Source organism: Condylura cristata, unplaced genomic scaffold (assembly GCF_000260355.1).
Source record: "Condylura cristata isolate star-nosed mole 26May11 unplaced genomic scaffold, ConCri1.0 scaffold00002, whole genome shotgun sequence".
In the NCBI taxonomy this organism is placed as follows: Eukaryota; Metazoa; Chordata; class Mammalia; order Eulipotyphla; family Talpidae; genus Condylura; species Condylura cristata.
Genome location: NW_004567103.1, coordinates 55,104,881 through 55,129,856, shown reverse-complemented (window position 1 = coordinate 55,129,856; position 24,976 = coordinate 55,104,881). Strand labels below are relative to the sequence as shown.

General features: G+C 39.7%; 1 protein-coding gene across 1 annotated transcript; it reads left to right on the top strand.

Moving 5' to 3' along the window:
• The first annotated feature begins 4,519 nt into the window (after nucleotides 1-4,519).
• Nucleotides 4,520-22,915, top strand: DAPL1 (death associated protein-like 1). Its single transcript, XM_004674628.2, has 4 exons — nucleotides 4,520-4,601; nucleotides 11,313-11,400; nucleotides 14,717-14,777; nucleotides 22,639-22,915. The coding sequence occupies exons 1-4, from the start codon at nucleotides 4,544-4,546 to the stop codon at nucleotides 22,753-22,755; spliced, it is 324 nt and encodes a 107-aa protein (XP_004674685.1). The 5' UTR covers nucleotides 4,520-4,543; the 3' UTR covers nucleotides 22,756-22,915.
• Nucleotides 22,916-24,976: the final 2,061 nt, after the last annotated feature.

Here is a 24,976-nt window from a genome sequence, read left to right as displayed (position 1 = left end):
AAATTAATCCAATAAATAATCTACTCAACTCACAGCACACAAAACAGGCGTGGGTTTTTAATGACTAACTTAAGCTCGGACATGGGAAGACCCAGCACCCTGAGGGTGGCACACAGGCAGCAGGGAGTCAGAGAGGGACTCTGAGTTCCCAAATGCCAGCTGAGAGGCTCTCCCAGGGAGAAAAAACATTGGCCTTAAGTCTCTTTACTCCCTGTTTTACTCACATCTCTACAGTTAAATGAGGTTTGGGAGTGAAAAACAAACCCCCCCCCCAAAAAAAAAAAAAACTTAAAGTAAGTCCTCATTTATTGACCATGAGAGTGTCTGGAAACGTCAGGGTTGTTGTTGTTTAAGATTTATTTGTGCATACAGAACTGGGATACAGGCCAGAGGTGCAGGGGTGGTGAGAGGATTCTCCAGAGACAGAGTGGGGAGCAGAACAGGCTGTTTGACGAAGTACACTGCTGAGGGAGCAGCGGGCGGGTGAGGAGAGGTCTGCTGCGCCATGTGGGTCACCTCCAGGTCGTGCAGGGATCAAACTTATGCTGAAGTGGTTTTAGCTTCTTAGTGCTGTGCTTTAACCCGCAAAGCCACCAGTGAGGGCCTGGAAACTTCAGTTTTAAGCAAAAAAGATATATGATGAAACCAACTTCACCATGAGCTCATTGATATAAACAGGAGTTAAATTTCTATGGTATATTATTAACCACATAAACATCACCAAACTTCTAAACAAAACCCCAAAATATATATAATATTAAACATTCATTTGTACTCATCCCTATCCCAACCCCTGCTTTTTCTAGTTTTGGGTCGACGGTGGCAGGAGCCCAGCAGTTCAGGGACCAAGCAGGAACCCATCCTGGACACTCAAACTTCTTTCCTTCTCTCTCTTACATCTTGTTCTATGGTGTAGTTCCCTGCTTCCTCCCACCACCACAGCACCCATGAACCATCACCAGGGCCACGAGCTCTCCCCTCCCCTCTTTTGACCTTTGTCCCTCTCTCCTTTTCTTGCTGCTTGATCAAGTCTGTGGTCAGCTTGCAAGTTTTGTGTTTTTCCTGACCCTTTGTTCAGTTTCCCAACATTCTACCCATCAGTGAAAGATTTCTTATTTTCAGTTTCATTGACATCTGCTTACTTTTCATTATTTCTTTGCTTTTTTGGATATAATTTTCATTTTTATGGGTCATCCACACATTTGCACACACACTCTCTCAGCCTGGCCATTTAACATGACAGTCAGTATAATGTGCACATTGTGGGGATGTGGGAGGGATCTGGACAAAAACGTTAGAGGTACAGCGAGAGTGCAAACCCCACACACACAGACAGTGGCTGTGGGAGGAAATCAATATTTTTTTTTTCCTCATCAATGTTATAGCAAAATGACATTAAACAAAATAACACTACTTAAGAAAAGACTGTGCTATCTATTTGAGGCTCAAGTTAACTGTTTGGAATTGGGAAGAAGAGCATAGGAAAGGATGCTCTGTGGATTCTAATGAATGCTTTGTGTTTCCTGGGTTACTTCTCTTGAACCATCTCCTTCTGGAAATCTCTCCCACTACCTGAGTCAGAGTGTTCCTACTTGGGTTTTGTTTTGTTTATTTATTTGTACGTACAGAACTGGGGTACAGGCCAGAGATGCAGGGGGTAAGAGGATTCACCAGAGACAGAACAGGAAAACAGGCAGATTGACTGAAATACACTGCTAAGGGGAGCAGTGGGCGGATCAGGAGAGGTCTGCCACATCATTGGATCACCCCCCTGGCCGGGATTGAACTCATGCTGCAGTGGCTGCCATAACTTCATAGTGCTATGCTTTAGCCCTTGTGCCACCAGCAAGGGCCTCCCTACTTGGGTTTTAAGAGCACACATTCTGAAAGTTTTTTTTTCAAGGCTATAAGAACAAATGTTTTCATGATGGAAAGAATTCTGAAAATGTTGCCTACTAATCTCCTCCAGAAGGTTACAACATATATTCACCATTAAGGGTTTCACAGGTGAATGAGGTGAAAAAGATATCTAATTCACAAACATCATGATTGAACAAACCAGTGTTTATTCAGAAGAAACCATCCTTGTTAGATCACACGCTATCTTCCATCCGCTCAGACTGTTCCCCACTGCAGTTTCTCTTAAGGTTGCCCTTGCATCTATCCAGAGTAGTCAACACATTCTGGGCACACTCACATCTATAGGTTTATGCTACAGACACATGCTTACCAATTACAGAAGCCACAAGTCACATGGAATTATTTGTACTTATATTTAATTTAATTACTCCATCTTAATAAAAAATTCAGTACCTTAGTTTCACCAGCTACATTTCAGAGTGCTCAAATCACACTTGACCTATAGCTATATAATGGTCAGAGCAGATACACATAATTTCTATCATCATTTCCAGAAGTTTTTACTGAACAGCATTGCTATAAACCTTGTCAACCATAGAAGGAATCTTCTTAATCATCTTCTCATTTCAACTTCTACTTTCCCATGAGACATTGAGACTCCGAAATCACTGAGCACTGGCACTCCTGAGACCCAACTCCCAGCTAACAGTAACACAAGAAAAATCACTCAAAGTATTTGTTTGATGAAACAGAGGAGCCCTTCTCTCTGCTACCATAACATGTTCTGACCTTGATCATCACATTTCAGTATACTATGCCACCCCCAAGAATTTTTGTTGATTGAGAAAGTAATGTAGAAAAACAGAAGTGACAATTAAAATCAATAGGTAGTACTCTCACCTTTAGAAAAACACTCTTAGCATTTGGAGTATTTTCTTTCATTAATTTAAATAGACGTTTTGCTCTTTATTGGAGTACAATTTGCATGCAAATTCACCACTTTAATATGATGTTGTATGATGTATGATGGACGTAATCACTACTACAATCAAGATAGAGATCATTTTTATCAACCCCAAAAAGTTGCTTCCTGCTTCCCCAGCCCTCCTCTGGCAATCACTGAATTGTTTCCTGCTTGTCTTCACTTTTCAAGAATGTCATGAAGAATTGTGTAGTTGTGGCTTCATTAATCTGCCTTCTTTTAGCACAATGTTTTTGAGATTTATCCATGTTGTTGCAATTATCTGTTCCTTGGTTTTGATTGCTGAGTAGTATTTTATTCTAAGGACATGTTATAGTCTGTTTTTCGTTCTACAGTTGATGGACATTTGGGTGGTTTCTAACTTTTAGCAGTTATGAATAGAAACTTGCAAACATCTGCACACATCTTTATGCATATATATTTTCATTTCTCTCGAGGAAATTCCTTGGAATTCCTAGAGTTGTTAGCCTGTAGTAAGCATAGGTTGAGTTTTATAAGAAGCTGTCAAACTGGCTTCCAGAGTGGTTTAACCAATTTGAAGTCCACCAGCCATCTTTACCAACATCTTGTATTTTTGCTTTTTTTTTAAAGTTGCACCTTCCTCATTTTCCATTTCATTTCAATTTCATTTCCCTAATGATTAGTGATGTTGAGCATAATTTTATGTGCTTACTTGTTGTCAACATCTTGATTGTGTAGAGTTTTCCAATCTTTTGCCAATTTTTAAATTGAGTTCTTTGTTTTCTTATTGACTTGTATTGATTCTACATGTATTCTAGATGCTGGTACTTATTAGAAATGTGTTTTATTTTTTTCAAATATTTTTTAACAGTTTATAACTGGTCTTCATTTTGTCTTTTGAGGAACAGAAGTTATTAATGATACTTGAAAACAAAGAGATTTCTCAGTAAGAGTTTCCTTTGATGAGCACTGGAGGTATGGTAGTGACTAGGCCTTAATTTTCTACTTTTCCTTTTTAACATAACTGGCATCTATTGGTTTCTAGCCAACTTTTCGCTATATTATCATGAATATTATTCAGGTCATTAGGTATTAGTTAAAAACATGATTCATAATGTGTACTCAAGTGACTATATCTTAACTTATCTAACTGCCCCTTTCTATTTAGAGATGTTTATGTTGACTCCAATCAATACTTAAAAAAAAGAAAGAAAAAGAAATGCATGATTGCCATCTTGTGTAGAAATCTGAACACACCCCCAATTATTTTCTCATAATGCTTATAATTATAAAGAGAGGGGCAAGAGCATATTATTTTGTTTTATAATTGCTCTTCAGAAAGACTACAGATGCTTTGAAGCAAAGATCTTGTCTTTCCTCCCTTGTCACACCAGTATATGACAGAGCACCTGTGACGCTGTAAGTTCAGATGTGCTCTTGCCCAATAAATAGCTGGAGAGAAAAAGAATTCCACGAACTTTCATCCCTATACCTTCTTTCTGTGTGTGTTGGTCGGGGGGTGGGGGGAGTCCCCTCACCTTCTCCCATAAAGGGAATAGGAAAAAATTCTCTAAGAAGTAAGCTGCCAAGGAGGCAGAGCTCTGCATAGCTAGGTAACAAACCCTGTTGCTGCTCAGCAATGCCCTGAAGGGGCCCCACCCCCAGCCTGTATAAAGCCAGGGTGCAGTGGGACAGCCACAGTTGGCACCAGCCTCCAGAGCGCCAGCACTGGCACACCCTATGGCTAACGAAGTGCAAGTCCTGCTCTCCCCGCTGAAAGGGGGGCATCCTCCCGCAGGTAGGCTGCCCATCAGCCCTCTGCCCTGAAGATAGCAAAGGTCTCAATGCTGCCCCTATTTCCATGAGTGCTCCTGCCCCCCCAAAACGCAGGTGCTCAAACTACCCATTCTTTAATTGCATGCACCTTAATTTCCTCTCATGACTTGAATCCTTCTAGGCTTGTGTATAAACCACCTGGGGGTTTGTCAGGCCCCAGTTGAATTAAAACCTAATTATATACGAGAGTAAAGGGATTTGGGGCTTCTGGAAAGTGATAGGTAAGGAGTTTGGACCATCCTTTCCTGGGCTGGAGACAAGAAGTGACACATCGATACCTGAAAGGTGATTTACTGCCAGGGAAACCTTCCTTGCTGGAGGTTCTAGGTCCAAACTCAGTCTCCCCAAGATGCCTGTACATCATCTGACTTTGTACCCAGCAACCTGGCTCCCACACAGCAGACAGCAGCCATTTCCCCTCCTTCCTCCAGCTTTGGGGTGGAGCAGTATCCTCAGTGATGTAATTTGTCTGTCAATAAGCAGAGGAGCACTTTTTTTTTTTGAAGATTTATTTATTTATACATGCAGAACTGGGGTACAAGCCAGAGGTGCAGGAACGGTGAGAGGATTCACCAAAGACAGAGTGGGGAGTAGAACAGGCTGACTGACAAAGTACACTGCTGAGGGGAGCAGTGGGCGGGTCAGGGCCATGTGGGTCACCTCTGGGGCAAGGATGGAACTCATGCTGACATGGCCTTAGCTTCTAAGTGCTGTGCTTTAACCCGCTGCGCCACCAGGGAGGGCCCTGAGCAGCACTTTTTAATGAGGACCCAAGCATGGGGGAGACTGAATAGGAAAGGTGGCTCCAAGGTACTTTATAAAACATCCACAAATTGCTCCCTTTTTAACCTTAGACCATTATATTGGCTCTCTGGAATATGGAGGTTAGCTGTATTGGTCTTAACCCACATATTTATATAGACTGATGTATATAGCCCTATTTTTAGCCAGTGCTATGTTCTTTCAGCTACCTTCTTTTATTTACTTGTTTGTTCATTTAATATTATATTTTTTATATCATTGTTCATTTTGTATAATGTATGCTTTCTCATCTTGGTTATAGTCCCCATGGAATTCCCACCACCAGTTCTCCCATGGACCATCACCATAGTTCCTTGTGCTCTTCCTACCCCGTTTTGATTCTACTCCCTTCTCCCCCCCTGAAGAAGGTCTCTGGTTTATTAGTTGCTTGTTGATTTTGATATTTACTGTATTATAATTACTTTCTTTCCCCTACACCCCCATGTTTATTACAGTATTACTTTCAATAGGTACGCTATGAAATCAACTACCTTCTTTTTTTCCTTAACAAAGATCTCAAAAACTTGACCATTTTGTTCTTGTCTTTTTCCATTTACAAAATTTATTTATTGGTATGATTCCTTAGCACCTCTAAAAGCAGTGTTATGTCAGTCAGCTTTGCTGCAAAGGATGATGGCAGATATACTATTGGCAAAGCCTCAGAAGCTGATACCAAGGTGCTGTGGCTTCCTGATAGTCAGCCCAACTGAAAGAATCAGAATTTTGCAACTAATGCTGAGTTTCCAGTCCCAAGCACCATGCTCTATCCACCAGTGGCAGATTCCTGGGATTTGATGTTTGTAATTGAATTTAGCAGTATATAACAATGTCTACACTGAAAGTTAATGATGCTGACTAGAGACCAGTAACTATATACAAAAATTGTTAGAAGAAAAGCTCGTTGTATAAATTCCAAATAAGAGCACCATTTTCTTCCCACCACTTTCACCCCAATCCTTCATTAAATACTTAAATTAAACTCTGATTTGCTAAATTATACTTAGGCACAAAAACACAGAAATAAACTTAACCTAATGAAAGTTTGAATAAGACGACCAGGAACTTTCTGTCCCCACCACTAATGATTGCTAATTACTCTGTGTACATAGCGCACCATGACTCCATCAAGCATGTCACAATGCCTCCGGCATGACAATTAATTATTATGAACTGTGACACTACAGATAAGAGGCCTGGGATAATTAGAATGGAGATGAAGGCAGGCTTTTGCCCCCATCCCAGCCCTCCCAAGAGCTAGGGAACAAAGAAGCCTCATCCAGCAGCTTTTGTGTTGATACATATTTAAGTCAGAACCGGTTTGCTATGATGCAAAATTTTATTTATGGAACAAAGCAATTCACTGCCAGAATTTCATTAAATATTCACCTGAGTGTTGTAAGAAATATAACAGATGCCTCAAAGTGGGAAGCAGATGTCGTATGGTGACAAGTATCTAACTTGACTTTTGGAACCAGACTTGGGTTAAAAGCCCACCTTTCATTCTACATCTGAATATCAGTTTTCTCATCTATGTGAAAGGGTGTCACATATGAAAACACGGACCTAATACAGTTATTGTGCTGATTAAAAGAGATGGGCCTACCCAGTGTGTTAATGGCAATCCCCTTAAATACAGGCCTAGTAAAGCGTGTAGGACACAGGAGAAATCCTCCTCTCAACTGCAAGACGTCCTCATGTTGGATGGCAGCATTGAGCACCAGGGCAGAAGGAAACAGCCATGGAAAAAATACTTATGCTTGCACCAACATAATTTAAAAGGAAACCATTCAGAAGTCAACTAGCTGTAACTCTTTCCCACCTAGGTGTGGAATGCTTAGTGGTTTATCTTTCATGTTATATAATATAATATATTGCACCTCTGTTCAGTTATAAATTCATGCTGCAGTAAGACTACATTACACATGAGATGGTCTGGGTTCTGGAGATTTGGATTTTCTCCTTTATTTATTTATTTATTTATTTGATTGGCTTTGCTCTCAGTTTTATAAGAACCCCATTATATGAATCACAAAGTGTGTGAATAGATGACCCAAGGAAGGCAAGGCCAGCATGAAGCAGTAAGAGTGAGAGTTCCTGCGTTTTTCTATTTTCCATGGACTTTTTAATGTGGCTTAAGTGAAAGGAAGCATAGTCATTAAAAGGGTCACCACTGAACCCTCCAGAAAAAACCCGTTTTCTGGCTCATTAAAGAAAGTAGGGGTATACCCCCAAGTGAGAAGTTAATGCAGAAAATGGAAGGAACTAGGGCTGCGTGAGGGCAATTAGAAAGAAAACAAACAGCAAAGAAGAAATTCTCTCCTCTCCAGTGTGCTCAAGTTCATTTATCGGAGCTGAAGGGAAACACATCTGGGAACAAGAGAGCGAGAGTGATTGCAAGACCCCTACCCCAACTTTGCAGGGTCCTCAGTTTGATGCAAGAACAGCTGCCACTCACTGAGAGCTGTGCACCTGTATGATACACCCGTCATCCCTGTTCCAAAAAGGTGCAAACTGAAGGCTAGCAAGGTTGAGGGGCTTGCCCAAAGCCACACAGTTAGTAGACTGGGACTGAGATTTGCAAATAAGGCAGTCCCCATGCCAAAGCCCCGTTGCCCTGAAGGCCCTTGTCCTTCGTTCACAAACTTTTCCTCAGGAAGGCCTTGGTCAGAAGTTTGAAATCTTGGTTAGAAGATTAAAATTTGCTTGGAAATAAAGTGTAAATACCAAGGAAATGTTTTGCAAACTGGTAAACTTTTAATTAAATGCTTCAGTCAAAGCTCTAAGCCACAAAGCAGAGTTCACACAAGCCTTTGTGTTGATCACTTTTTCACATAGATTCTTCCATGCTTAGTGAAGGAAAATTTAATTTTTTTTATAGGCTTGTCTTTATCTTGATAATTTTCTACCAGAAACTGCACAAATATCTGGGAAATGATAACATGATTTTTTTTTAAATGTTACAAATTTCCAAAGCAGTCACATGAGGAAAGCAAAGTTTCACTTTCTCCATTATAAACTTATGAAAGTCATCAAAAAAGCATCTTTCTCTTTGAAAAATGAAAGTCATCAAAAAAGCATCTTTCTCTTTGATATTTGTAAGTTTAGTTCATTTAGTTTAATTGAAAGGATCTAAAGTCTAACCTTTAATATTCATAGTCAAAAACTTGTTAAAATGTTAAATCAGTTCATATTTTTCTTTGCCCAATTCTAGTTGATCCTTTTACAAAAGTTCAAAAGGCAATATAGTCCCAAACATGGCATTATGTAAATGATTACAAATTTAAATGAGTTTAGATATTGTGAAACTTTGTAGAGGTCTTGTGAGTCAGGCCCATCTAATATAGCAAAATGGGCAAGAACCTGATTGTGTTAGATTATAAATGTTTATTCACAATGGTGTGTCTAAATCCTGGGAGACCAGTATAACCAGTACTCCCAGTAGAGCTTTGAAGATGACCCTCCCCAAAACTGGTTCCATCTGGTTCAGTCACCTGATTGGTGCGAGCCTGACCTATATCTGCATGTTCATGTGTACTATCAAGACGTTATCTGCTGCTTTCCTACCACAACAAATTGGACACAACAACTAAGCTCTGAAAATCTCAAATGTGATTGACTTCTGCTTCCTAAGTCACCCAAAGCCTACCGTCCCAGACAGAGAAGATTCAAAATTCCTGGATGAAAGTGGAAGGATTTTTTATTTTCCCCTTAAGTGTCTCTGTTTTATTGAAGATTGAAGGGAAGTAGAAGGTTTTCTTGTGGGAGTAGAGGGGGAAGGTTGAAGGATGTTATAATAAGGAGAAATAGTTCTTCTAAACCTTCCTAAGGCACCAATGATTAGGAGACTCCTCTTCTTTCCTTTAACAATGAGAGACCAAGGATAAACATTGTACTAGACAATCTACTTAACTTTATTATATTTAAAAAAAATTATTTATGCACACAGAACTAGAATATAGGCCAGAGGCACAGGTGTGGTGAGAGAATTCACCAGAAAAAGAGTGGGGAGCAGAACAGGCAGATCGACGAAGTACACTGCTGAGGGGATCAGGAGAGGTCTGCCATGCCATGTGGGTCACCTCTGGGGCCAGGGATGGAACTCATGCTGAAGTGGCTTTAGCTTCTTAGTGCTGTGCTTTAACCCGCTGAGCCACCAGGGAGCGCCCTCTACTTAACTTTAAATAGCACCATTATATGTACCCAAACTCTACCTTGCTGGAACTACCGTCCTTGGGTCTTTATTCTCTCCTCTGGAACAACTTAGAATAAATATAAATAATAATTTCTTAAGTGTTTACCATATACCAGGTTCCTTGTCTTTATTCTCTCCTCTGGAACAACTTAGAATAAATATAAATATTAATTTCTTAAGTGTTTACCATATACCAGGTTCCTTTATCACCTGTGTTATCTTGAGCAACCTGAAAAATCAGTGTCTTTCATTCACAAGGATATAGAAAATGATCCACAGTGTGGTTTAAGTATCTTGCTCAAGATCCTAGAGCTCAGAATGGGTAGCTGTCTGTGACCCTACAAGACATTTCCTTACCAGGATGCAGCTCTTCTGCAATAGGACAGCCTCTTAGATCTTTGAGAATGGCACAATATTCTTTGAAGTTTGTTTCTTCAGAAAAGAACTTTTCAGATTCTCTAGTCCCTCCTGTGACATAGCTCCTTTCTCCACACAGTCCCCTTCCTCAGGACAGTCGCTAGATTTTCAGGATCCTTTCAAATGAGTGTCACAGACCTATTCACATGTCTTCTCAAGTTTTGCTATTGATTATTTTAACTTGAACACTTTGTTTCTATAGTTGGAAGAAACGTGGAAAACTAAATGAGATTGCAGAACTTTTTGTAATATGTTTTATGCACATATTACATAATCAGAAAAATAAATGGAATAATAATGAAGTCATTCAAAAGGGTATTTAGAAGTAGGTTTTCTGTGTTTTTTCACTTTATTGGAACTAGTTTACAAAAAATTATCAGCTTGACATTTCCATGAAAAGAATTAATAGGTTCAAACAAATCAATGTCCATTTAGCTTTTTCTCATTTGAATTTGTCAGACTGTAGATGTGCAAATTTCCTGGGAACAGAAAAAAGAATTTGCTTTGACTTGCAATCTGAAATGGGTTGTTTCTCTTCAAAAGCTGATTTCATCTGACATTGTTAAACACTTGAATTGCTGGTAGGTCATCTGTAACCTAATTAACACTAATTGATCTCTTGAATGGCAGGATTATTAATGCAATTTAATTACTCATTAGAACATCTAAGCTCAGCTAAAGTTTGGGATCTGGGTTGAAAGATAGGTGTCCAGTAAAACCAGATGCACCTCTGTTCAATCAAATGCCGCTTATGACCACATGCCCTGACTTTTGGAATTTGGTTTTGGCATGCAAAAAAAAAAAAAGTCAGATCCAAAAAGCAACCCTGTGTAAACTTTAATCTAGTGGGAAAACAGGAGGGTCACATGTAATAGTTGGTTGTTCTCATGGAGAACATAATTGGTTTGATAACAAGAAAAAATGTTTTCCAGTGAAATGCCTAAGGGAGTATGTTATTATTCTTTTCTCCAAATAGAAGGTGTAAATTTCTGCTGCTTTTTTTAACCTTTCCCCTCTCTCCACAATAAACAAGCAAACCTCAGCTGTTTTCCTCCTTCCCACCTTGTTTGTCCAGAACAATTTTTTCTCAACTGTGCTGTTTCAGGATAGCTTTTTATTGTGAGTTTTAGATTAAAGTTTAGGTCTTCAAAATATAAGTTCAAATCTAAAACCATATGTTAACAAACAAAGCAGGCCTTCTCATGTTCTACTGTTCTAACCTTCTAACCATGACTCCCATGTTGACATTTATTTTGTTCATAGTAAAAGCTGGAAGAATGCGAATTTCAAAGAAACAGGAATTTGGCATCTTGGAGAGACATACCAAAAAAACAGGATTTGAGAAAACAAGGTAGGGATTGCTTAATTTCTTTTTCTTCATTTCCTCATGGAGTTTTTTTTTTTTTTAAAGATTTATTTATTTGTTCATACAGAACTGGGGTACAGGCCAGAGGTGCAGTTGCACCTCTGAGAGGATTCACCAGAGACAGAGTGGGGAGCAGAATAGGCAGATCTACGAAGTACACTGCTGAGGGGAGCAGCGAGTGGGTCAAGAGAGGTCTGCCATGCCATCTGGGTCACCTCCAGGTTAGGCGGGGATAAAATTCATGCGGAAGTGGCTTTAGCTTCTAAGTGCTGTGCTTTAACCCACTGCACCACGAGGGAGGGCCACCTCATGGAGTTTTGAGTGACTCTGCTTCTAGAAGTTAAAGTCCTCTCTATTTTAGGACAAACCAAGGTTTCCTCCCTATGTATTTGCTAACCAGGATTAGTGGCAGCTGGACCAAGGTGAGGTGAGGCTATGATTGGGGCGGGGTGGGGGGCGGCGCTGAAGGCGAAGTTACACTCAGGTAAAAGGTGAGTACTGTCTAGTTGAGTCTTTCTGGGTCCTCATTCCTGCCCCCTTCCTCCTCTGTGGCCAGTCCTACTACTTTGTACTTGAATGCACCCAAATCTGCCATACTTCTTTTTAACCTATTTTCACATTAACTTAATATATAGCTCCTAGGCTGACCCTGTTTCCATAATATGCTTCCAGCTAAAGCAAATCTCTGGAATTAAAAATAAATGCTTTTTTTGTTTTGTTTTAAATTCATCATTCAATTATTTAGAAACTAATGGCCACTGTACACTATAGTTGGCATAGCTGGAAGACATGGAGAGACTGAGGTGGGTTTCTCCCTGTTCCAAATGCCATAACCTTGACACACTGCACTATTCCCTGAACCAAGCAGAAAGCTGGGGGTTGGAGGCCATATGAAAATGACAGCCACTGCCTGCCTTGGCTAAGGAAAATGAATGCATTCAAAAAGAAATTAACATACGGAACTGGCTCCTCCAAGTGGTGTGTGCATTGAGGGCCCTTCAGAAGCTATTTATTTCAGGATGGCTTCCACAGATGAGTTGAAGAGTGATTCAGAGTTGTTTAAAGGAAACTTGCAAAATAAGCTTTTGTTTCTTCTGCTATCAGAAAATAATTGTCACTGCAAATGAAGACCTGGGCCCTCATGAGTAGGGGCTGCATATTGCTTATCTCTGAACCAACATCTAGGACTGTTCCTAGAATAGATAAGCTCTGTATACATGAAGTGAAACTCTTGAATTGCAAACTGGTTAATTTTGAAAGTCTATTCTGTTTCTGAACCTGACTGAAGCATAAGTCCTGCAATACCTGTTTGTTGTGAGCCTGGGCCAGAGGCTCAGGAACAAAGGATCATGACTTGGAAATGACTTCTAGCTGTCAGTCAGAGGACAAATCATTCATTCTCTGAACCCTCCAAAGTGTGGACTTAATATTAATTCTGACATCGGCAGAACCATGTCAGGAAAGTTACCAAGAGAGCTATAAAATGGTGATTGGAACCTTCTTTAAAAACTCAGTTGCTTTCTATAGTCATTACTATTACTACTGAAACAGCAGGAGATGTTCTTGCTTGCCCTAATTCCCAGAGATGGATATAGGTATAGAGGTTTAGGGCTTATGGAATTTGGGAACATCTTAAAGAAAAATAATTTTATAAATTAAAAATATGAAATGACTAGGGTCCCTCCCAGAGCTAGGGAAGGAGCCCCACTAGTCACTGCATTGGTCCTAAACCTGAAGCTTCATTAGTTCCACCATAAATTTACCTCTAGCTTACTTCTCCTTCATGAATGTTTACACAGGATATAAGTGCCCTGTTTTCATGGACAAACAGCTCTCCTTACATCTCCTTAGAGAATAGCTTTAGAAAGATATATGAAAGAAAATAAATTTCTAAGCATCATCAATCTATGCCCATGATAATAGCCTCTATTAACCAACACAAACCAACCAGAAAAAGAAAAAAGTATGCCAAGTAAAAATTTTACTTTAAGAAATCCTATGGCAGGTCCAGCCTTCAGTCACATTCCCCTGCAAAGTAACTTGGTCTGAGAAACAGTAGCCAGACACAAAAGAAAATACATGGGGTTCATTTCATGAACTGTAGAAACAGTCCAAACTAATGCCTGATGCTACAAGTCAGGCTTGGGTTATCCTTGGGGGCAGCTGGTTTGTGAGCATATAGACCAGGGGGTACTCCAGGGCCCTCAAACTTGTACATTCTAAAGGAAGCCCAGCCTTCAATGTATATGAAGAACACACTCTTTGTGTGAAAGACTTTTAATAGAATTAGTCTGTATAGAAAGAAGAAAAGACAAGACAGTTGTTTCCCAATAAAACACCCAAAGTTACTTATCATCACCTTGTGGGCAAATTCCCAGCCAGTGTTGACCTAATACAGGCCTCCGAAGCCCAAAAGGTTGCCACAAGTCTAAGGTATCATCAGGTGATGAACCATTGTAATGGAGAGAAAAGGACCAGGCAAGTCTGGGATGAAAGGAACAAACTCAAAGTACAAATCAAGATATTGGTTGCCCTTATCAGACTCCCCATATGTCTCTCACCCAGATGTCTCTCCAAGTCCCCCAAGTCCCCAGTACAAGGCCAAAGCCAAGAAACAAGTGAACCTTCCTCACCCCGACACAACCCACCTGCCTTCCATGTTAAGTAGCCTCACCTGGCTGCTCAGTTCTGCTCTCTGGCTCCCAGTAGCTGGTCCACAGTGGCTGCTTGTCATCAGCAACAGGGAACATGATGCCTCCCCTTGGTACCAAGCTACTTGTTACAGTCTGACTAGAGTTTTTTTTTTTTTTTTAAAGATTTATTTATTTACACATACAGAACTGGGGTACAAGTCAGAGGTGCAGGGGCGGTGAGAGGCTTCACTAGAGACAGAGTGGGGAGCAGAACAGGCAGTGGAAGTAATATGTTTAGGGAGCAGCCGGCAGGTCAATAGAGGTCTGCCACGCCATGTGGGTCACCTCCAGTCCTGGGGATCGAACTCATGCTGAAGTGGCTTTAGTTTTTAGTGCCGTGCTTTAACCTCCTGCACCAGTAGGGAGGGCCCCTGACTAGAGTTTTATGTTTATGATAATAGTACATTTTTCTGCATGTATATAAACTTCAATGCAAAGTTAAAAAAACATTTATAATAATAACGTGATCTACAAAGCTGGCTGTAGATTCTTTTCCTTCTAGAGGTTACCAAATAAAGTCAAAGTAGAGAGTCCTCTGTATAAATCATTGTGCCACTTCCTTGGGGAAATGTACGGGTCATATGTGAAGTTTCTTTTCATCTTCACAGTGCAGTTGCAAATGTTGCTAAAATCCAGACGATGGATGCCCTCAACGACACACTGGAGAAGGTGAGCGGTGGCTGAGAGGCAGTCGGGAGGCACCTCGTCAGCATTTTCCTAACTGTTCTGGCTGCATGGGGGTCAGTGAACAATGGGATGGCCGCTGGGGCTTTTTCCAGCTCAGAAGGTTGATGTCCTGAAAGAATTTGCTCTCAGTCTGAGGCACACAGGCTTGTTTTGATAAGAAAAACTTTCTCTCAATTCCTAGTGTCTATTTAATAAATCACTTCTAAAATAAGATAGGAACAAAGGAAAAATCTTGACACCAAGCTGGCAGAATGTCAGGATGCCATTTCAAATATTTCTCAGCAACAGTGGCATATTTTTATAAAAAGGGAGTCTGTGTAATGGAAATGCAACAATTTTTCAACTTCCTCCCCACCACTGATTTCCCGTAAGGAAATAACTGGATTTAAGGCTAGCGTGGGAGGGGAAGAGTTGCATGGCTTAAAGCTGGAGGTAGACTGGGCACTGGCAGGATTTACCGGAGCGTCTGTTTATCAAGGTGAATGACGCTTGCTATTTTTATTTCTGTATCTTGAATTTCTTCTGAGGAGTTTAAGAGACTCAGAAAACTCTTACCAGATGGAGATAATGGTTTGCATTCAATAGTTCACTTTTAAATGTTGTAGGTCAGCTGAGAGAGGGTCCTTCATCTACTTCAGGGGGCAGCTGCATTGCATGCAGGCAATGAACAGCCACCCTTCCTCCTACCCCCCCCTCCCCAATTTATTAAAGAGACAGTAAGGGAGGGAGTCCTTGTACAAGGTACAAGGACCTGCCAAAATCAGGGTCTGGAAAAGAACAAAAACTACAGCTAAACTCCATTTGGCATTAACTCCTCCACTTGCTCTCTATGACCTTGAGCAAGTTATTTATCCTATGCCCTTCACTCCTTGTTTGTGCAATGGAGATAAGGAAGAGTCGTAGTTCACAGGGTGTTGTGTGGAATAAACGAGCTCATACAGATGAAGCTGTGAGAACGGTACCTGGCACAGAGTAATCCATTTGTACTCTCTGTGTAGGTTAAGAATATTGGCCTTATGACAGTGAAATAAAAAAGTGTGACTAAGTCCATGGGATGCTACAAAAGAGATGGTACCAGGCAAGGTCTTGATTACAGGCTACAGAAATCCTGATGCAGGGAGCTTAGTTCTCCCATCAGTTAGATTTGATGTGATTGTTGGCTCAGCCTTTTTGGCTTCGCAAGTAAAGCTGTGGTAGGCAGTGCTGGCCAGGGCACTACAAGTTACCCATTTCTGCCTGTCACATTCCCTTGCTCCCTGCCCACTAAATGCCTCTTCTTCAGGAGTACGAGAATGTTCAACTTTTTAAGTGAAACTGGAGGAAATAGATACATTTTTCTAAAATATATGCTAATCCAAAATAACATGTATAATGAGAGTGGTCAATAAAGGTTGATTATGTTGTAACTGGTCAAAGGCCAAGTCTACATGATTTTTAATAGACATGTGAATATTTCTATGACATAGAGGGTTTCTTCCCTTTTCAATTAGAAATATCACTTCTTTATTTTAAGATAACATCAAAAATAATAAACTGTATAATAAAGATAATATTGATGTGGTGTGTCATCCCAAATGTTTTCACAATTATAACTATTTTTTATTATATATATATATATATGTGTGTGTGTATATCCACACACACACACACACATATACACAAACACACGCATATATATGTATGTATTTATATTTTACATCATTCTTCATTTTGTGAATTTTTTTTCACCCTAGTTGTAATCCCTGTGGACTTCTACCACCATTTCACCCATGTGCCATCACCATAGTCCTGTGTGCTCCTCCCACCCTAGTTTTGATCCTATTCTCCTCTTTACCCTCATAGAATGTCTCTAGTTTAAAATTGCTGATTTTCATTTGTACTTCATTACAATTGCATTTTTTTTCCTGATCCATTACACTCCTGCTATCAGTGAAACCATCCAGTATTTTTTCTTTTTCTTTTTGGCTTATTTCACTAAGTATGATCTGTTCCAGCTCCATCAATGTTGCCGCAAATGGCATGAGTCTATCTTTTTGATTGCTGAGTAATATTCCATTGTGCCAATTATAACTATTAAAAAGAAACCTTTAACACTTGGGTCAATGCTTACTGGAGAAGGACTATAGCTAACACTGTATCAGTTCCTGATTATAACAGGTCTGACATCAGACATCAGATGGGTCTTAGGCTGGTTCTGTTATTAATTAAATTAGCTGCTTCATCATATATAAGTAATAATGAAATTAATAGTATCCACTCCACGGTGCTATAAGAATAATATTAAGTTTTCTAACATGTGCAGCATTTTTAGCACACAGTCAGTCACAATTAGCCCTCAGAAAGTAATTGTGTCTATTCCCAGGCCGTTATCCTACAAGGCATGGCTTGGAATCCAGGTAAAGGATCAGAAGCCAAAAACAAAATCAAATTCCAAGGCTACCATAAGTGACTAAGTATATAGGCTATACTGTAGTCTGTTAAGTGTGCCATAGTATAATAGACATACCTTAATAAAAACACTGTGCCCATCTTAATTTAAAAAATACTCATAGCTAAAAAATGTTAGCCATCATATAAGCCTTCAGCAAGTTGTAATCTTTTTTCTGGCCTTGTATAAAAACATTATCTGAAAAGTGTGGTAAAGCACAATAAAATGGGATCTACCTATATCTCAAATATGGAAGTTGGTGGATTTCACCTATAACTAAGGAAAATCCTTTCTAAATCCATAATTCAACAGGAAGCATACTAGGATTTCATAATAAATGTCAACCTGGGGGAGAAAAACCAATGCCTTTAAAAATAACTAGATCTGCTGAGATAAGCAGTTGTCAGGAGCTCAGGGCAGGAGGAGGGACTGACCACAGCGTGACAGGAGGGAACTGGGCGGATGATGGACAGGTTCCATCTTGATTGTGGTGGGGATTACAGATTCCATGCATTTGCACAGACATTTTTGACTGTCAGTAAATGATACATTAATTTTTACAAATGAAAAAATTCATCAAAATGAAAGGGATATAAAAAATATAGATCTACGTTTATGCTAGTAAATTTTTACTAGCATTGCAGTGGTTTCCCTCCCCCCCATCCAAACACATATTGTCATGAAGACCTAACAATATACAATTGACAGAGCAATATAGTAGCAGAAGGAGGGTCAGGGCCTCTCCATTTGTTAATTTTCATTAAAGTCCTCGGCTAGAATTATGTGTACTTACAAGAACCCATGTTAATCCTCATGCCAGTTCAAGAATCTAACTAAAACTGAATGTATGACCCTATCCATAGGATTTCATCAGCCATGTCATGGTGAGAAATTTCTACCCACTTGCTATTTATCTGTAGACTCACTACTTTAATAATACCCCAGGGTGGGAGAGTTTGGAAATTATAAAACAATCTTCTATCAGTGGGAAGTAACATATAATATTTCCACCTACTGTTTTCCTACCTCTTCCCTGCTCATAAACCACTCCCTACCACATTGCTCCTTTCCTCTTCAATCAGCCTTCTCCCAACTCTTCCAACTCTAAAAATTGAGAGAATTTGTTTTGCCCGGTGGAGTTATGTTACTTGGAAAGTTCTCTAGGCTGAAAGTCTGGGAGACTTGGTCTTAGACCAAGTTCTCCCTATTAAGAGGTTGTTTGATGTTTTTGAAGTCTGAGATTTATAGTTGCACATTTAGTAAATTTGTTTAAGGGGGGAGCAAGAAAGAAGGATACTGCCAAATATATTAATTCTCTGGATAGTTATGGAAGTTAAATTTGGCAATGGTTGTGAAGCTTCTCAGAACATTAAAGTATCCAGTGAAAACATTAGTAACAGGGCTTTGAGCATGGAGTGGGGTGGAATGTTGAAGCCCAGTTAAATGTGGGGCTACTTTTCAAGTTGCCAGATACCTGACCCCTGCCAAAGTTAGTGAGAAGAATGTGAAATGGGATCCTGGGGAAGATGAAACTATCAAAAACATCTGCAGATCTAAAAAGGTTTCCCTTGTTCTGTAGATTAACATCACCCTCCGAGTATCCTTGAATTCCATAGACTAGAGCTGCATGTTTTGTTTTAAGCACTTTGCTTAACAGGGTGTGGAAATCTAAGTGCCAACATATGAGTGGGAAGTTAACACCCTAGAAAGATGAATGGAAGAGCTGCCAGTTTTCTAATGCTACCTAACTCTGTCTCTACAACAAAAACTGCTGCTGATTTTCTTGCATCTAGAATTTATTCGGCAGCTCCAAACATTAGGACTTTTATCATACAGTTTTAGCTTTTTCTCTGAAACTGAAAATATAGATTCTGAGGTCACTGCAACCCAAGTTGGGAGTTTCTATTGATCTGTTTTTCAAAGTCAGCTTGTTGCCCCTTATGTGATGGGCCCACAGCAAGGCAGAGTCCTCATACAGGTATCTGGCCTTGAATTCTTTCTCTGTGGTCACCCTAAATTCTCTTACCCTAATGAATCAGACAAAACACGCCTTTCATTTTACAAACTCTATATCATTTTACAACGACTAATGATATAAAAGTCAAAGCTTCCTCAAAGACACCAGACGAAAGCCCAGCTGGTGGTAGGTTGTACTCTGGGAAGCAATTCCTACTTATTTCTAGTATAGATGTAAAAATAAAATCTTCCTATGTCCATTGATATATAATCTACTGTAAAGAACCAGGGCTCTTACGGGTGCCCATTTTATTTAAAGTTTTGTTAGTCTGGGAGAAATACTATAGACTACACTCATAATCCCCAAGTCCCTCCACTATAGAATGTTCCTGATTGAGGGGATAAGGTATATAAGAAAGAGAACTTTTCTCTCCAGTTGTATTTTCAAGAGTTGCTGTGAAACCCTACTACTGACCCTCCAAACCTGTATATTTGTAATTTAACAATAGGGGGCACTTTCTCTAAGGCTACTTCCTTCTCTATCCCACTCACTTCTTTTTATCCCCTAGACTTTTCCAGACCAGTTCACATAGGGCCAAAAGTCATCAGGGGCTGACACAGTTTTACATTCATTTTAGTCTGTGGTATCTCCTCCTAAGAAGTTAAACAGAGCTCTTAGAACCTCAGTAAAATGCCTTGGTTAAAAATAAAACTCTGAACCTTTAACATATCAGTGGGAATGAAGAATGGTGTAGCTGCTTTGTAAAACAATATGGCAGTTCCTCAAAACATTCGAGGTAAACTTTCCCTATAATTTGGCAGTTCCACTTCTGTGTACATACCCCAAAGAATTGATAGCAGGAATTCAAGCAGATACTTGTGCAGGTGTTCCTGGGAACACTATTCGCAAGTTAAATGGTAAAAGCAACCCAAGTGTTTATCAATATGTGAATGGATAAACTAAACGTGGTATTTACCATATAATGGAATATTATTAAATCTTTAAAAGGAAGGAATTTTTTAGACATACTACTTGCATGGGATGCTTAGAGTAGTCAAATTCATAAAAACAGAAGATAAAAAAGTATTTGTCAGACTAGGGAAGGGTACAGGAAATCCTGTAGCACTTAAATTTGGAATGATGGGAAATTTCTGGAGATGTAGGTTGTGAAGGTTCTACAAAATTGTGGCTGTATTTAATGCTACTAAGCTGAACACTTAAAGATGGCTATAATGATCATTTTACCATGAATATTTAAATGACAAGGGAAATGTAGCCCTGAAATGGTGGGGATAACCCTGGAGATGATCCAATATTAAATTAATGCCAAATTGCAAAATAAGTATTTTCAAGCACACTGTTCTTCCTCTCCATTTCCTTTCCCTCCTCCACCCAGCATCTCTCCCATGCCTTATGACCAACATCTACATTGTGGTTTTCTCCCTTCTAGTCTCTACTTATCATCTTGCCCCATCTTACCTTGGAAAATTGCCCAGATTTCTGACATATCAGAGTAACTTATTCATTTCCTTTAACTTCCCCCTTTACCTTATATTTGACTTTAATTAACTTGACAAATTGTTCATCCTACCTGTAATCTTTTGAACATGATTTAGAGCTGACCTAAAATAATCCATCTGTTATACTTGACACTGCAGACACTCAGTCTGGAAGCAAACTACTGAAGTCAATAACCTCTGAAGTTTCCTTCTGGTTCTAATGTTAAGAAAAAAATCACTGCCTTTACCGCAATATGAAATGTCTGCCATGTGGCCTGGTGACAATCGAGCTAACAAAATGTCACTGGCTTGTTTTTGTACTGACCAATACCTCAACTGCACATCTTCCATCCTGCTAGAATGACAGCAGAGGCAATTCATGGGCTTAATTGTTATATAAATTATACTTGTCATTGTAGAAGAAAAAATTAGAAAAATACTGATAAGCAAAGTAAAGAAAAAGACAAGGAATTGCCCATAATTCTGTCCTTCAGAGATAACCATTGCTAACATTTCATTACTTATTTTTCTAGTATGTTTAATTTTTTAAGACCAAGAAGAGAGACTCTCTGGAGTCAAGTCTCACATGAAAGGAAATTCTGTGTGCATAGAGCTCAGGGCATGTAAAAAGAGATAGAAGACACATATGCCCTCTCTGTCTCAGAAGAGCCCAAACAAACCATAAACAATGAGATGTGCAGGGCCACAAACAGTTTATCTCCCCTTTTATTTGATTTGAGTGTCAAGGCAAGGGCATCAAAGTTCAATAGTGATAAGTGAAACTGCCAGGGAGCCTCCCTGATAGCGAGGACAGTGTCCTTAGGTACCATTGTGTTTTATCGAGGGGCTTGGAAACCAAGAACCCAAAAGGTCACTGGGTCCAAATTCCCCTAGGAAAACTACATCTGACATACTCTCAGCATTGGGCATTCTTTCCATTATAGTTGGTCTTCATGTAAATTCCATTAGATCCTTCTTTCCACATGAAATTCCTCTTGGTGTCAAAAAGTCTCGATGTGTATTAAGTTAACTCTTCTTAAGCCTGTTTCCCTACAGATGTCTGCTGTGGAAATGGCTAATAAGAACTTCTGTTACCTGAGCTAATAAGTCATTCTCAGTCATCTCTTTATGAGGCTTTTTAGATTGAGCCAGATGAAATGAACAGTGATAGACCATTTTTGACCTACAAAAGAGCCAACTTCACTCACTTCAGTCTAAAATATAAGCCTAGCTCTTCTTAATTTTTTCCAACAGTTCATTATTTCTGATCTTTTAACAACAGTGGAGTTCTACCCTGTCTTGGGACCATCTGCACTATCCCCATTGCTACTTAGAATATAGTGAGAACTATGTGCACCCTAATGCTAGAATAATTGCTGACACTAAGTTATTGATGCATATGTAATTAGCCAGTTTTCATTTTTACCTCTAAGAATGTCATTTTGGTCCTCCCTGGTGGCACAGCCGGTTAAAGCACAGCACTGAGAAGCTAAAGCCACTTCCGCATGAGTTCGATTCCCGCCTGCCCTGGAGGTGACCCATGGCGCGGCAGGCTGCTCACCTCAGCAGTGTACTTCGTAGATCTGCCTGTTCTGCTCCCCACTCTGTCTCTGGTGAAGCCGCTCGCCGCCCCTGAGCCTCTGGACTGTACCCCAGTTCTGTATGAACAAATAAATAAATCTTTTTAAAAAATGTCATTTTAAGACATATACATATAGATATGTTTACGTATACATATTTACACACTTTTTTTTTTTAATTAGAGGTAAGTTAACGGGGGAGAATCCAGGTCAACACATATTCCCCTGTGTTCAGAGTTAGGAGTGGTATGAGGAAAAAGAGATATTATCAGGAAAGAAATGAAACTGAGAGATTCTCCAGCATTGCTTTCTACTACTTTAAAACTTCATGACCAAAAAGATCTAACATGCTTATTTTTTCTTTCCTTCTCACCTTTAGCTCAGTCATAAATTTCCAGCAATAGTGCACACGGCACATCAAAAACCCAGGCCTGCTCTGGAGAAGGTCACTCCACTGAAAAGGATCTACATTATTCAGCAGCCTCGAAAATGTTAAACTGGGACGTAAAACACAGCCGTCCGGCCAACTGCTTCCAGCAATTGACAGTGTAGCAAAATGACCAAAACATTGCATGACCTAGTTTGGTAAATAAAACAGCTTTTGTATCTTTTGACTTTAGATAATGAAAGTATCCAAAATTGCAAGTCCAGCATATTCTTGAACCTCACTTTTTCTTTGGGTCTAGGATCTCATTGATATTTGCATCTGGAGTTCATATGTGATGCACATGTAACAAATGTGGGGAGACCCCAGTCTACTTGACTCTTCCACTCCTGCTCTTTGGATAGCTGTCTTTTCCTTGACATTGACCTTGATCTGTCCCACTCACACTGAGTTCTCCTTGAAGATAAGAGTTAGGAAAAACTACTCTGAGTTTTACAGAGGTCAATATGCTTTGCAAACTGAGGAACAATTCTTCTTTGTGTGTTGGTCTTAACAAGTTCTTGTTTTTAATTAGGTGAAATGTCTTTTCCAGTTTCCCATATAAATATAAATATATAATTTGTTTCGAAGGTTCGGTGAGGAAACAAACTAAATTTACAACAAAAATATACTCAAGTTTGCAAAGCAATCAGTGACAGAAGGTAAAAATGAGAGTTTTGATGGGAGATTTGCTCAGGGCTTTCCAGAAAGTTATGGTCCAGAACTGAGGGCATGTGGTTGTGGTAGAGAAGTTGGTTTTAAATGAGATGAGGGGTAAAGTGTTGCTATAGTGAAACCTGCTCTCCTAACCTCCAATACACACACACACACACACACACACACACACACACGTACTCATGTATAAACAGCAAAGGGCATCAAAAGATGATGTTAGAGGATGCCATTTTCTTTTTGCACAAAGGTAAGCTATCACAGTTTCACTTTTCTGCATGTCTAATACTAATGCCAGCCAAGAGGCAGCACTTCTGTTCACCCAAGGAAGGGGATTGGCTTTCTAGTCCATGATTTTATATGCTGACAACTTTGAAGTTTTGCATCTGTCTCCTTAAAATCCACAGGCACCTGGCTCAGGTCCAGTGGGCGTGATGATGCAACCCACCTGCTCCCCTGCTTTGTTTCCCTCTTTTTCAGATAAAAGAATTATTTGAGACATGCCAGCATGAACCAATAAAGCAGTCCTAACCTCCCCATTTGGGCTTAGCTCAGTTCCATGTCCTTTGGGACTGTTGTCAGAAATAATTCAGAAATGTGCTACAAGACAAATAAAAGCACAGAAGTTTGGAGATCAGTCACCACAAACCCCAGGGAAGGTAGCACAGTATACACCAGATGGTGGGTGCTAGTTGGAACACTGGACTGAGACTAAGAGATTGAGGTTCTGTTTGTACTTCTTAAACCTTATGCAAAACATTCAATCTTTCTGTTCTTGTCAGACAAGCTTAATACATCTAACTCTCCCACTTGAACCCTCCCAATGTCCTTTCAGGAAGAAGAATATATGAACACTAAGATTTGTAATAAGTCATTTTAAAAGCATTGAGAACAAAGTGGTAGCTATCAGGATGACTGTCGTAGAATTAACGAGAACTATAGTAAGAGGAGAAGAGCTATGGGAGATAGAATAAGTAGGGCCTCAAATAGGAAATAAAAAGGAAGTCTGAAGATGTTGGCTTGATGGAAGCAGGGAGGAAGTGAGGGGAGATGATAAAGAAAATGGAAAACACTGCTAGACTTGCTTTTCCTGAGGGTGAAATGAGGGTCAGTCACCCAATGAAAGAAGAAAGAAATAGGAATGCTTCTCTGTCTAAATATAGGAGCTATATGACAAGAGAAGACCACCCAAAGGGATACTGTGTGGGGAGGACCCCCACCACATTAGTTTACAACATTGTGACTTTGAAGTACAGGCTGTCCTTCAGCAGTTGTTACCACCCATGTCCACCACCAAAATACCCATAATCCATTGTGAACCTTCCCCATTTCTTCTCTCACCCATTATTCCTACACTGGTAATCTCAGTTCTGTAGTCAGATTTCTAAGATCTGTGATTGGCTTGGATTTATTTGACCCTTTGTTTTGTTTCTTTGTGTTCCACATTTAAGTGACACCATCTGGTATTTTTCTTCCTCTTTTTGACTTATTGTACTTGAATAATCCCTTCCAGATCTACCCATGTTGTTGCAAATGGCAAGAGTTTATCTTTTTTTATATAGTTCATCTTTTTTTATCTTCCTGATTCAATCATTTGTTTGGGGGCATTTAGGTTGGTTCC